This window comes from Manihot esculenta, chromosome 2 (assembly GCF_001659605.2).
Source record: "Manihot esculenta cultivar AM560-2 chromosome 2, M.esculenta_v8, whole genome shotgun sequence".
Classification (NCBI taxonomy): domain Eukaryota; kingdom Viridiplantae; phylum Streptophyta; class Magnoliopsida; order Malpighiales; family Euphorbiaceae; genus Manihot; species Manihot esculenta.
In genome coordinates this window covers 2443540-2458401 of record NC_035162.2, presented here as the reverse complement: position 1 = coordinate 2458401, position 14862 = coordinate 2443540, and the positions used below count along the sequence as shown (strand labels likewise).

The 14862-nt window shown below is 34.4% G+C and overlaps 1 protein-coding gene across 2 annotated transcripts; it reads left to right on the top strand.

Annotated features, from left to right (window-relative positions):
* Positions 1-5279: 5279 nt before the first annotated feature.
* LOC110609265 (ubiquitin carboxyl-terminal hydrolase MINDY-1) lies at positions 5280-14261 on the top strand. 2 transcript variants are annotated; one of them, XM_043953932.1, is made up of 13 exons: positions 5280-5395; positions 5513-5699; positions 7161-7279; positions 7369-7475; positions 7561-7648; positions 10264-11362; positions 11488-11542; positions 11700-11781; positions 11967-12047; positions 12601-12705; positions 12798-12841; positions 13027-13159; positions 14055-14261. In XM_043953932.1, exons 2-13 carry the CDS (start codon positions 5525-5527, stop codon positions 14133-14135), a joined length of 2169 nt encoding a protein of 722 aa, XP_043809867.1. In that variant the 5' UTR covers positions 5280-5395; positions 5513-5524; the 3' UTR covers positions 14136-14261. The 2 variants fall into 2 exon arrangements, with proteins under 2 accessions (XP_043809867.1, XP_021604414.2); XM_021748722.2 differs by having other exon boundaries at positions 5299-5699; positions 7161-7273.
* Positions 14262-14862: the final 601 nt, after the last annotated feature.

Genomic DNA, 14862 nt, shown 5'->3' with positions numbered 1-14862 from the left:
AAATTATGTATGATCTATAATAATTTTTTTTTCTTGTAGGATGAATAATTTGAAACAGAGCTTCAGTCTGAAAAGGGTTATTGAAATTGAAATGTCACCAGGCTTCAAATGGGCAAAATTTATGTGGACCAGCAATTTTGGTTGCTATCAAGTCATGGTCCATGAATTCATGACGCTTTTGCTCCCACTTCTCTGACTCTTGACCCTCAAATCCACCCAATGCTGGGCCATGGGCTAAACCTAGAGTATTGCACTCTAATCCAAGTAATGCTTGGGCTTTGGTCCTTAACACCTCCAAGCACACAGGTTTGCGATCTCCTTTCCTCGCCTTTTATTTAACAAGTGTAGTGCTTTTTTGTAGCGGTGATTAATTAGCTTAACCGACTTCGTTTACTTGGTGACAAAGCAGCAAAAAGAGCAAATAAAATATTATTTATATTTAAATATTATAATTTTTTATTAAATTTTTTATATATTTTGATAACTATTATTTTTAAATTATTAGGTGTTTACTATTAATTAATAAAAAATTTAAAATGATTCAAAATATGTAAATGTGATTTTCATATATTTTTTTAAATTTGTATTTATATATCTTGAATTCATGTGAATTAATATGGAGAATATTTTAGGTCTCTCATCATCATTTTCAAACAGTGTAGATGAGAGATTGGATTTTTGTTGTTCAAGCTTGCTAACTCATTCATCATTTCAAATACAACGTTGCATCTTTGTTTGTGGTTTTTTGGTGTTGTCTGAAGATCATCTCCTCATTTGGGATCAAATTTTGTTTATTGTTTGAGGCATTAAGCAATGAGAGCTTGCTTACCTTGTTTTCTTTTCCATCAGTGAATGGATGATCTTCCTCCTCTACGTTTTTCAAGTCCTTTGTGCTTAGATGTGCTCCTGATTTCTTTGAAGAATGGATTTAAGCAAAGGATTTGAACAACCACTATTGTTTATGTAAATCTTATAAAATTTTTAATTGTCTATATCCCGTTCCATTTTTTTCTTTACCAAAAAAATAAAATTATATATATTTGTTGGTATTGTAATACCCGGCTAGATTCCGGCATCGGAATCCCTACCTCCCGGCGGAATCTCCGTTGGAATCTGGGATTTTGCTGATGCCAGAGTCTTCTTGTAGGGTAAAAGGTGTTTTCTAAAATGTTTTTACTGATTTCATGGTTTTAAATGAAAAATGATTTGAGTTTCGAAAGGAAAAGACTAAGGAGGCATTTGCCAGGTTCGGCCGCCGAAAGTGAAGTTCGGCCGCCGAACATGGAAAGGTTTCGGGAGTGCCTTTGGCCTCCGAAAGCCTTATTTGAATGAACCAAGGTTCGGCCGCCGAACCTCAAGTTCGGCCGCCGAACATGCATGAGTTTAGGGGGCACGTTAGGCTGCCGAAGGTGGTTCAACAGGCCACCTATAAAGAGCCCTCAGATCGAAAATGAGCGAGTTTTCTCCCCATTCTCGAGCTCAGGTGAGTTTAGGTCCTCCTTTGGTCGTTTTCATGTTTTTCTCTACCCACCCTTCAAGTTTTCATGAGATCTACCCTTGTTTTGAAGATTTGAAACCCAAATAGAAGTTTTGGAGCTTGAAGGCTTTTGGAACTTGGATCCTCCACACCTCCGAGTTAGGGATCACACCACCCCTCGATCTTCAAGAGGTAAGTGTAGATCCTTGCTTCCCTACTGCTTTTAATGAAGTTTTAGAAAGTTTAATGATGTTTTGATGGTTGAGTATGGGTAGATATGCATGTAGGGTTTATGTGGGTTTTATGCCCAATGCATGTTATTGTGATGTTATGTTGAAAGTTTAAGTTAGTTATACATGTGGGAGAGTGTATGCATGATTGGGAAAGAGCAGGTGAGATTATGGGTTGTTTTGATGGTTTTGGCCTATGTGGGTCATAAGCTATCTATGCATGCTTTGGATGTTGTTTTTGGAGTTTAAATCTAGTTGTTAAGCTCCTTTATGCATGACTAAGGGTTTATGCATGGTTTTGAGAAGTTTGTGCATGTTTTAAAAGGTTGGATGCTTGTTTTGGGGGTTTGGGAGGCTTGTATGCACAAGGGCTGAGTTCTGGAAGAACTCAGGTTCGGCCGCCGAACATGCCTATGGATGCATGGATTGGCCGCCAAACCTTGCCCCCGAAAGTTATGTTTCGGAGCTGAAGCAGACTTTCGGCCGTCGAAGGTGATGTTCGGCCGCCGAAAGTGCATGACTTTCGTCTCTGGAGAAAGGGTTCGGCCGCCGAAGGCGCCCCCGAACATGCATGACTTTCGTCTCTGGAAAGGACCTTCGGCCGCCGAAAGTGCCGCCGAAAGTGCCCTGTCCAGCCTTTTCATGAGTGTTCTGTATGCATGTTTCCTTGATGCTTTAAGAGGTTTTTGGGGAGTTGTTTATGAGTTGTTTAGGGTGTGTTTGACACCTCACTGGAGTCCACCTGTGTAGGATCGGACCCGAGGAACCGAGGTGTTTAGCAGTGTCAGCCGTTTCAGAGTCGGCCCAGAGCTAGTCAGAGGTGAGTGGAACTAAACCTAATGCTTTAAATTAAGAAATTTAATGTTTTTAGAGCATGATCCATGCATCATGAAATGCCATGATATGTATTAGGTTGTTTTGCATTAGAATCCACGAATATGATGCATTGCATAATATGTTGTTGATGTGGATGGATATTGGATGATCCTTAGCCCTCAGTATGAGATGAGATAATATGATATGAGATGACATGGTATGATATAGAAAGCCCAGGTGTGGCCTAATCGCCCCTGGCATCATGTATATGTAAGGAAAGACCAGGTGTGGCCTAATCGCCCCTGGCATAGTTGGACATGTTATGATATGAGTTATGCAAGCGAATACTAGGTGTGGCCTCATCGCCCCTGGTATAGTGGACATATTTTGATATGTAAAGGGCTAATGGTGACAAGTTCATCCTTGATGTGATATGTTTGTGATGTGATGCATTCCATGATGACATACTTGTAAATGAACTGTTCTGCTAGTGTGGTTTCTGCTCACTGGGCTTTATAGCTCACCCCTCTCCCCTAACCTCAGGTTTGCAGGGTCAGAGATAGTTCAGGAAGTCACCAGGCTATGGCTATGGTTTTGATGTGTAATAGAATAGTAGTGGACATGATGTAATGTAAGTTTATGTAATGATGTAAAAGAGTTGTTTTACAAAATGATATTATGTAATTTGTTCAGAGTTATAGTATTGTGCTTGGCCCGAGTTGGATAATCCCTTTGTACATGAGTTTTATTTTTATGTTGATGTATGTATTGGACCGAGTTTGACATAGAGTATGCTGACCCTAGGGGTTCTATGAGTTCAGTCATAGTGCATACACAGGTCAAGCTGGTTAAAGGTAAAGTTTTAAATGTTTTATGGAAATGTTTATTCATGTTTGGGGATTATACCGGTTGTTCAGAATGCATAGTAGGCTTGCTACGGATCCCGACGGCCTTATGCCGATCTGGATCCTAGCGCCGGTAGCGGTCCGATTTTTGAATCGTTACAGGTATGAAATTACAAAATAAATTAAATTAATTTTAATAAAATAAAGAATAAATTTAAAAATTACGATTACAGTTAGTATGAAAGTTCTTTAATTAAAATAATTATAGAGAATTAATAAATTAAAAAAAAACTGTCCGTATCAAAATTGTATTCAATTCAGCATAATAAAATAAAATTAAGTTTAAATAATAATTACATCCCACTTCATCTATTTAAAAAAAATAAAATTATATATAATAATTAACAAAAAAATTATTAAATATTTTTTATATCAAATAAAAAGCGGATATGTTTGGAGTTGCAACGTAGTTTCTGTTTTAATTTTTCAAAATTTATTGAAATGTCTTTTGTAATTTTTTTAAAAGATTATTTATGATAGAGTTAGATCTCAATTATATACATATATTTTTCATACTTTATGTCTGGATTGAAAGTCAATTTCACTGTTATATTTATTACTAGAATTTAATTTAGTCCATTTTGATTTTTTTTTTTTCAAATTAGTCCAGCAATTTTAACTGATATTAATTTAATCTAAAACATCCACTTTTTGTATTTTTATATTAAATTGAAAAAAAGAACTTGTTAATTCCCGATGCAAGTTAATAAATTAATAAATATTTTAGTGTGTATATATATGCACGAATCTAAAAAAAATGATTACATTTTTGGAATAATTTAGATAAACAAAATTAAAAAATAAACTAAATTGAAATTTTCTAATAAATACAAAGATAAATTTGAATAGTTCGTTATTTATGTTTTGAGTTTTCATTTCTAATTTTTTGAGATTAATTAAAACCGAAAATTTGTCTGAAAAACATCAATTTTAATTAAATTGCAAATCATAATGAGAAGGGTCATAAAACATGGACATATGCATAAAATGGAAGATATAGAAGCAAATACAGAGAAGTCAACAAAAATTATTTTAACAAAGAGGGTGAAAGGAATATTATATTATAAAAATAAAAAATTAATTAGTTTTAACTTATTAATAAGTATGGTAATGGACAAGTTATGGGTGAAAATCATAATATTTAAATTTAAATCCCAAAATATTTTTTTTATATTTTAAAAATTTTATGTAAATTTATTAATATATTTTATTTTTAAATTAAATTAAATGAATAAAAAATAAATTATTTTATTAAAAAATATTTTTTAAATATAAATTATTTTTTAAAATGGAGCTTAAAATTATAAAGAATATAATTAATAATTATTAAAAATTACTTAAATACACCACAGCCCAATCATTATCATTAGAATAATATATAAATCTATTAATTTTTCGATTTTTAATTAATAATTTTTAGTATATAGTTTTAATAATTCTTATTATTCTATTTTTAAATTAAAATACATATAAAATTCATAAATACTATATTTTTATATTTAGTTATTTATATAAACATACTTGATAATATATACTAAACATATAGAAATAAACATATAAAAATAAAACTGAATCAAATTCATAATAATAGTTAGGTTTCATTTGTTTATAAAAAATAAATTGTATTACGATATAATAAAATAAATAAATTATTTATTTTAATTAAAAAAATTATTTAATGAGAAAATGTATTTTTCATTAATTTTTTTTTTAAGTTTTATAAACCACCAAAAGTTAATTTTTAAATTTAAATTCATTTTAAAATTATATTGCTAAAAAAATTATCGTGATCCTTACTTAATAACGGATAAAATATGATTAAAATGTATTATTAACCACTAAATGGTAATTTCAACAGTAGCTCAAAGCAAACAGCGTTGGTGACACCGTCGACAAAGGGGGAGAAAAGGAAAACAGAAAACAAGCCTCTCATAATCCTCTCCATTTCCATTTCCATCTATATCTCTGTGCGTCGGATTTTATAAATCTCGTTCTTTGCATCCTATCCAAAATTTTCTCCTCTCTTTTCTCTTGCTCTCGCTATCTCTGGATAGATTAAACTAGCCGCTTTTTCAACACCGCAGGATCAAATTTCCATGGAAATGGCTTCCACTTCTTCGGTGAGCGAAGAACAAAGACAAGAACAGAATCAACAAGTAACGGTGAAAGAGAAGGAGTGCGTCCACAGAACGAAGACAATACAGTTCCTGGGCCGCACTACTCCTATCGTTCTCCAAAACGACAATGGACCTTGCCCTCTCCTCGCTATCTGTAATTATCTCTCACTTGCTCCCTCCCTAGGGTTTCTCATTTCTCTAACTCTGAATGAAGTGAGATTTTAGTGCTAGGTTTAGGCCAAGTGTTGCCTTGGTTTCGATTCCGTTAAAGTACCGAATGCTGTTTATAATATGTAATTGTGCGGATTAACTCAAATAATCGAATGGTTAAGACTCTGTACGTTTATAGATACTCTTTTTTGCGCGTCTATGTGATTCTGTCAGTAGCCAAATAGGGGATTAATTTGTTATCGTGGAGATGGAAATTTTGTCCCTAAGGAAGTGGAAATTTTCGTTTACAGTGATTTAGGAAATCTATGCAAATTAATCAGTTAGATATAGCTAAAGTTCATGGTGCTTACTCACTAATAATGTATATTTGAAAGAAGTGGTAATTTTATTATTCCCTTCCCCATTTTTATTGTTAGGGTTTGAAATTAAAAGATTTTATTTTCAAATATCATTTTGGAGAAGTCAGAGGAAAATATTTTGTTAAGTCAGTGTCTCTTGCACATGAAATGGAATGGAAGAAAAGAGGAAGTTCAATTAAGGTTGTAGGAAATAGGAATACTCTGGAGAAAAAGGAAAAAAGTAAGATAGTCATAGGATTGTGTTTTATGGTGTCTGTTTATAGATCATTGATTTTGTCTCTCTATCATCTGGATGTTACTGTCTCATCTTGAATTTCTCAAGTGATTGCTTGGCAGAGTTGCAGTAAGTTCTCATGGGATATTAGCTGTTTATGAGATACCAAGAAAGCTAGATGCTATGAAGCCGAGTGGCATTTAGCATTTGAGTAGTCAAACACTAGAATTAAGGATTATACTAAATTATAGGCAATCCACTTCAACAAAGCCAAACAATTGTGTTACTTTCCTGCTAGGTTTTGTGCTGATAACTTTTCTCATTATGTTAGATTAGTTCCCCTTAGGTTTGGACTACTTAACTAAGCTCTGTACTGATAGCAGCTTTAATTACTGTACCTTCACTGAACATGTAAAATAAGGGTTATTTTTCCACAAAATGATGCATAAAGTTAAGATTACATTTGAAATGGAAATATTGTGCTTCAAGTTGATATTTGTTTATTTTTCAGACTGAGTTCTTATTTCATTTTAGTCTTCTCTATTTTTCTTTCACTTGGTTGTTAATTTTTAAAGTCTTTTTGGCTGTTGAAAAGAACTAAGTGAAGTGAAAAGAAAGTGACTTTTGAATCTGATGTTGAATGCTTTCTTTGGTATTTGGAGATGCAAATAATACTAACTGGAGCAAATGGTTATATCATGCTCTGTAAATTGGGATTTTACTTTTGGTTCTTTTAATTAATGTTCTATTAAGTTTCAAATTATGAAGAGTGAAATATTCAAATGGATTTTTCTTGTGAAGTGTACAATATCTTGTATACTAGTTAAAGATTGATACTGGCAAAATGATGTGGTATCTTATTTATTTACAGGTAATGTTCTTCTGTTGAGGAACAATCTAAATTTGAGCCCAGATATATCAGAAGTCTCACAAGAGAAACTATTATCACTTGTTGCAGAACGCTTGATTGATTCCAACAGTAATGTAAATGTAATATCCTGCAATGTTCCTTCTTGGCTGCATCAAGAAATTCTATCTCTGTTGGTATGGTTAATTTCTCAGCTGTTACTGTTATGCAGAATAAAGATGCAGGCTATGTTGAAAACCAGCAGCAGAATATTGCAGATGCTATTGATTTACTTCCTCGTCTTACAACAGGAATTGATGTAAATATAAAGTTTAGGAGGTAGTACTCTCCCTTCATCTGTGTTTGTGCACACGTGCTAGTGCTTGTTTCTTACCTTTAACAAATATGTGCATGATATGTGCAGGATAGATGATTTCGAGTTCACACCAGAATGTGCCATATTTGATTTGCTCGACATCCCTTTATATCATGGTTGGATAGTTGATCCTCAGGTATGCTCTTTCGAGACCTAAATGTAATTTTGCATTAGTTTAGTTAGATTCCAGCTCTGTGTCCTTTTAGCCCCATTAGTGCGTAGTTGATCCTGTATTAATTTGACACATGATAATTTAATGTCTTATAATTGTACCAAATGATTTGAATTTGTACAAAAATTGCAACACTTTGAAGTGATATCTTATTATTGAAAATGCAAACAATCAAATTGTGCCCTATTGATTCTTGCATTTGAAGACTTACCAAAGACACCACAGCTTTTTTCTTACAAATTGCAGATTAATCACTTGAAAAAAGAGAAGATAAAATGATTCTCATGAAATATCAAGCACTTGCAATTTTAGTGTCCATATTGGTTTATAGATTATTTCTAATTTTTCACCTATGTTACTTGGACTCGGATATGGATGTCAGAAATGGGTGTGTATCCCTATATTTGACTTGTTAACATTTTAAATAGAAAATAGGGGGATATGGATCTAAGTGTAGACACGGGTGCTTAAATATGTTATATAAAATAAAGGGAGAATTACTACTTAGTTCCTGTTAAATTTGGGTCAGGTCTAACTCACCCCAAAAGCTAGCTTAAGAAGGAGGATTGCCTATGGCCCATATAAGGGGTACATTACCCCTTTCCACAACCGATGTGGGATTCAACACACCCCCTCACGCCCAGAATTTTTACTGGTGCGTGGCACATGTATGGGGCGCCCAACATCAGATGGGGAGGCTCTGATACCATGTTAAATTTGGGCCAGGCCTAACTCATTCCAAAAGCTAGCTCAAGGAGGAGGATTGCCTATAACCCATATAAGGGGCACATTACCCCCTTTTCACAACCGATGTGGGATTCAACAATGATATGGAGAAACTCACTGGTTCATCCATCGGTTTTGAAAAATGTATTAAAACGTTTTTGACATTTTAAAAAGTCTACTAGTTAGTCTTTCCGTTAGTTTTAGCCGGTAAATATTGTAAAAAATTCTAAAATGCCTCTGATAGGGAGGGATAATTAGTAAACCTTTTAGAAATATGAAAGACCACTTAATAAGTTTTTCAAAATCATAGAGATTAAATAGTAAAATGATTAACGGAAAAATTAATGGAGGGACTAACTAGTAGACTTTTTAAAACGTCATAGACGTTTTAATGCATTTTTCAAAATCGATGGATTAATTAATGAATTTTTCTATACCACATAGACTAAATAGTAATTTTTTTCTAAAATAAACTAGAATAAAAATAAATATAAAGTTATTTAGTAATAGTTATAGTAGATTGTCAAATACAATCAAATACGTCATCCAAAATACAATCAAATAACTATTTTTATCTAAATACATGCTCTTCATCTTGAGAGGAAAGAATTCTCTCTTAACTATGCATGAATATATCACTCTAAGTATCCGAGTGCACAAATATGTGTCAAACACATATTTCATATCATATTCCATGAAGTATCATGTCAACACGGAAAAAATGAGGAGTTGGAGTATCAAAGTTTCTCACAACTGAATTTTGTGAGCTCTTTCTTTCAATTAAAACTTTTAGTTACTTCACAGAAGTAATTTTGAGGAAGCAAGGGTTTAATACTTATTGCATTAAATGGAATGGATGTGTAGATTTGTTGGTTATTAATGTTAGTTTTGCATTGTGTTCTCTTCTTGATCTGATGTCATTGGTGCTTAATCTTTAATGTCTCAAAGTACAGCTATAAGGTTTAGGCTTGGTTTTCCATTTGCTTACTTACAGGCTTGGTTAAGACTTAAGAGCATGTCTGCAGTGCCACAGAACTTGGTTTTCCTTCCCCTTTAAAAGTTAAGCTTTTCCTATCTGATTAATTCATTCAAGGTAGATTATGCCAGATGAAATCATGAAAAGCTTTATTGCATAAGAAATGAACTTCAAGGAGGCTACATCAATCCAAAATTTTGATAATAGTGAGGTTCGGCACAATTTTGGCTACTAATGGCATCCATCTAGTCCAGACTCCAGAGTCAACACACCTGATATTGATAGTTGCAATTGCAACTAAGGATTTTCCAAATAGCATCTGCATTAGTGCATAGTTATGGTTTTTTACGTGTGATTTTTGGCAGTGGGATTTCTGTCAGTTGCCTCTGGAGTCTGGACTCATTGGAAGCCACTTTTTATGGCAACACTGTGGCAGTAATGTTTCACTCAGGTGCCTTTGGATTAGATGGTTGTCATTTTCTTTCTTTTTCTTAAAAAAATTATCTCTCTCCATTTTGGAGAGATCTCACCAATTATTTTATTTGTCTGCAAAAATTGAGCATTGCCAAATAATATACATTTTATACTTTTTGCAAAATTTGGATGGGCATTTGTGTTGTCTATATTGTATTATCATGTTGCCTGATTTAAACAGTTGTTTGGGAATTCTGACACATGACAAAATAGAAAACTGTGAAGTCTATTTGGAAATTCTTAGTTGGAACTGTCACTATCAGGGTATGGTGCCCACTAATTACCTTCCCTAGTCTCTTTCTGTCCTGATTTACATCAGAAGTAATGCACTCTTTTATTACTTGACTTGGATTTTAGCACCTACTAACCTAGATGATCTATTTCATTTATGCATGTGTACTAGGATTATGATACTGCAAATGCTATTGGGGCAAAGTCCTATAATGCTCTTATGGGACAGCTTGTTGCCCTGGAAACACGAAAGATGGAATGTGAAAGTAAGAATAACCCTGAGGAAGATTCTGTTGATTTTGCTGCTGCAACCACTGCAACTCTGGGTGTTCCTTCTCCTTGTCTTTCTAAAGCTAGATCTTTTGATGATTCTCCGCGTTCTGTCCCTGATCACCAGATATTAAGGAAAGGGGACCTAGAAGAAGAAGCAGAGCTATTGAGGGTCTTAAAATTGTCAGAATATGAATTTCCCACTTCCATGGGTGATGCTCTTGTAGCTGATGTTAGTGAAGGTGTTCTGCCTACTGGTTCAGATGAACATACATGTGCAAAGGGGGCTTTGCCTGGAAATTCTGTGGATATGTCAGAGGGGCATGTTGGCATTGATAATGGTCATGGAATCTTGAGCAATGATCAGAATGATCTCATATATCCCAGAATTCTTCCAGGGGAAATGGCATGTGCTGCCCCGAAGATTGATCAGAGGTACCCTTCAGAAACTCTTCCAAGGGAATTGTTGTGTTCTTCATCAAAGGCTGATCAGATTAACCCGGCTGATCAGTCAACTAATAAAGAATCCAGAGGCCCTGGTTCTTCTAATGCTTTAATTGAGAATTGTAGTGTTGAGACATCAGTCCAGATTTCAGGTGCACCATCCTTGTCTGGTGGGAAAAATATTGTATCTATTGATGAAGAATGCATGGATATTTCTCGAAGAGGGGAAGTGGTTGAGAATCAATCAGCTTCCATAACTGATGTTCATGAACCTGCAGATGTTTCTGACGGGCATGATAGAGCAGAAGTATCAGGGTTATCTACACCAAATCTGGATTCGGATTCCTCTAGTGGCAGAATACAGAATGTAGATGTACCCGAAGCATTTACTTCAAGTATTGATGGTAGTGAGCCCATTTATGAAGGAGAAGAATGCATTTTAGATGCAGGAACTGCAGTTTTTGAAGACCGAGAGCCTATGTATGAAGGTGAGGTGATTCTTGCAGAGCAGGCTGATAAAACTGTGAGTTCAAATGATGAAATCACACCACAAGAAGGTAAGTCTGCTTTCAATATCTGTCATACACTTGTTGCACGTCAAGTGCATCCATTTTAACTCAGTAAATATAGCATTTGATGTGGAATATTTTTTTTTTCGGTCATTGTTCATGAATCACATTAGGGGAGCTGATAAGGAACTTCTTGAAGAGCAATGCTAGTCAGCTGACCTTTTATGGGTATGTTGACCTGTTAATTGGCCATCTAAACTCCTTTTTTTTTTTTTGGATTTCTATTGTTCCCCTCTTTTTTGTTGGGTGTAGCGAGTTGCTTTGCCTAGTTGGTTCTCTTTTGTGCTGGATACATACATAATGCTCTTGAATTTCTCTTTTTCAGTCTTTTTTGTTTACAAGATGGGCTCAAAGAACGTGAACTATGTGTTTTTTTCCGTAACAATCACTTCGGCACCATGTTTAAGGTTAGTTATGAGCTAGGGGTGTACATTTGCATACAGCTGTCAATATTGCGGTACTGATTTTCCCACCATTTTTCTTGTGCATTTCCAGTTTGACAAAAATAACAAGTCAGTCTAGTTTAGTCTCTCTCTCTCTCCCTCTCTTCTGAACTTCGGTTATACAATAAATTTATTCATTTCTTTTGCAGTATGATGGTGAACTTTATCTTTTAGCTACAGACCAAGGTTACTTAAACCAGCCTGATTTGGTGTGGGAGAAACTAAATGAGGTAAAACTTCTGTTAGATTAACTTCTTCTCGAGGGACATGCCTTTCTTGTTGGTTTCTGATTTCAGTCATAGTGAAATTTGTGCAAGTACACTAAAAAAAAAATAGAAAAATTAATATTTTGGCTGTTATTGTTGATGGTCATATGAATAAATCTGTCTGCAATTTGGTTAAATATTATGCTTAAGAACCAGCATTTTATTGAAAGCTAAGAAATTATACTCTTCTTTGTGGTTTTATATACAGATAATTGTGGTGTGTCATTAGTGGCAGTATATTGATAGGTTTTTTTTTTTTTTTTTTTTTTATAATCGCATTAATTCCCTCTTTTTTTCTTTTTTTATTTAGGATTAACTTTCAGATGGCCAAGAATAAAATGCCTTTTCTCTCTCCCACCTCTGTGACTTCCAAATAGAAAATTAAAATGAGAATCAGGATTGAAATTTCAGATCTTTGCATGTTGAACACTTCATTGTGATTACCTGTTAAATGGTTTTTTCCTAGGGATAGCTTGTGAAGTTCGGTTTCCTAATCTTGACCTTCCATTCTGTTCAGGTCAATGGGGATACATTGTTCATGACTGGCAACTTCAAGGAATTCAAGGTGGAAAGTCATGCAAATGATACATGGGATGAGCACAATGCCGTGGCCAGTACTGCTGTATGTATTTCATGTTGGCCTGAATATGTTTTGTGTTTTCAGTATTCTCTTTACTTTTAATTAAAACTCGTCTTGAATTAATTATTTCTCAGGACTACATTGCCAGCATTGATACTGCACAAGCTGGTTTGGAAAAGTAATTGTTCTATCCTTTCACTCATTCATAGATTTAATCTTTATTGTGAAATCATGTACTGTAGGGGACTATTACTAATGTCTAACTCTCTACTGGTAACTTTTTTAAATTTCTTCACCTTGCACATCATAGTTTACCTCAAATTACAGTCAAGAATTTCATTCGTAAATCCATTGTTGTGGCAGTTCTGATCTGCAACTTGCAATAGCTTTGCAACAGCAGGAGTTTGAGCAGCAGCAGCAGCAGCAGCAACCACAACGCCATAATGTGCAGCAACATTCTGTTGATGGCAGTTCAAGACTGATTACAGGTCCCCAGGTAGGCTGTTAAAAGTGTTACTCTTGGATGTTGAATATTCCTGCTGCTATTTAATTATTCATTTGATATTAGATCTATAGGTCAACTTAACTTGTGCCTTCCAATTTCTTGGAAAGCAAAGGGGGGAAAAAAACGTGGCATTTTTATAAAATGTATTTATCACATTATGATGATACATTGAAAGAGGTTTAAAGTATAACACGTGTTAATTTGAAGGGACATAGCCAATGAATAACTCTAAAGTAACGGATAAATAATTCAAAGATGCTTTATATTTGCAGCAAGCACTGTGCCTGCACACTTGATTGAGGTGCAAAATTTTCACATCTTTTGTTGCTCATCAAGTAGATTTTCTACGGGGGAAACAGATTTGAATTGAAATTTGAGAATCTTACTCCTGCATTTGGAATCAAAGAGTTCCGCAAGAATTCAATTCAAATGATTTATTTTCAAACAATTTTTGAATTTGGAATGAGAAGATTCAATTCTTTTGAACTTAAAAAATTTTCATTAAAAAAAAAAGAGTAAAAATCCTGCATGATTTTAGAAGAATTCATTTGAATTTTTTTTCATATTCCGCAAGAATTCAATTCAATTGATTTATTTCCAAACAATTTTTGAATTTGGAATGAGAAGATTCAATTCTTTTGAACTTAAAAAATTTTCATTAAAAAAAAAAAGAGTAGAAATCCCTCATGATTTTAGAAGAATTCATTTGAATTTTTTTTCTTACATTATAGATTATGCCGAACTAGCGGTACATCTTTTCCTCTAGGAATGACATTTATGTATGTCTTAAGCTTAACTTCTGCCAGCTTTTGCAGTGTGGCAGAGCATCATTGTTAACAAAAGAAAGGGAAAAAATAACATCTTTGACAAGAAATGAATTTTGCAGGTGCCTAGAACGAGTGGGAAGTATCCATCTTCATCTTCCAAGCCTGAAGCAAAATCAAAGGATAAGTGTATCGTGATGTGAGTTTTGCTTTAGGGCAACTTGGAAGTCTGCATTGTAAATGTTTTGTATTTGGCTGCATTGTCCATGACATGACACTGATAAAGTTTTTGATTGCAAAAAGTATATAGTATCAATATTGGTAGACTAGTGACTATGTTTCTCTTTCCATCTCATTTCCTCCCATCCATGCAAGCCGCTTTATTTTGTTGGAATAATATAGGGTAGACGGATAAAGGTCCCTCTGTTTGCTGCATTAGAAAAAAGTGGAGCAATGATGAATTGTCAATGGAAGTGGCATGGTTAGGACCAGTAGAAGGTCCATAGACCATATAGGGCCTGTTCCTGGTCCTGGTCTTGTTCTATAAAGCTTATCCATGCAAATTTATTACATTTGGGTGAGAATTATCGGGTGGAAGGGCAGGGCACGCTTGAAAAGTTGTGAACGGAAGAAGTTTCAAAGTGGTGTTGCACGTGAGTGATACCTAATCATGTCCGCATCGAGGGTCCATGGGACCTCATCTCGAAACCTTTCGGCAACATTGACTTGCAAAATCCGGATGCTATGGGCTAAAAGATGATTTTGACTCGGTAGGTGGCCGGAAGCCTTGATTTATCTATCATCCAATTGTAATGCTGTGAGTTGAACGCTGCAAAGTCCAAGGCGTAAACATCTTGTCGTTTTTTAAAAAAGCGCTTTGTGACATGAGTTTTTTTATTTTTACGTGATTCAAATCAAATTTCAAGTTTT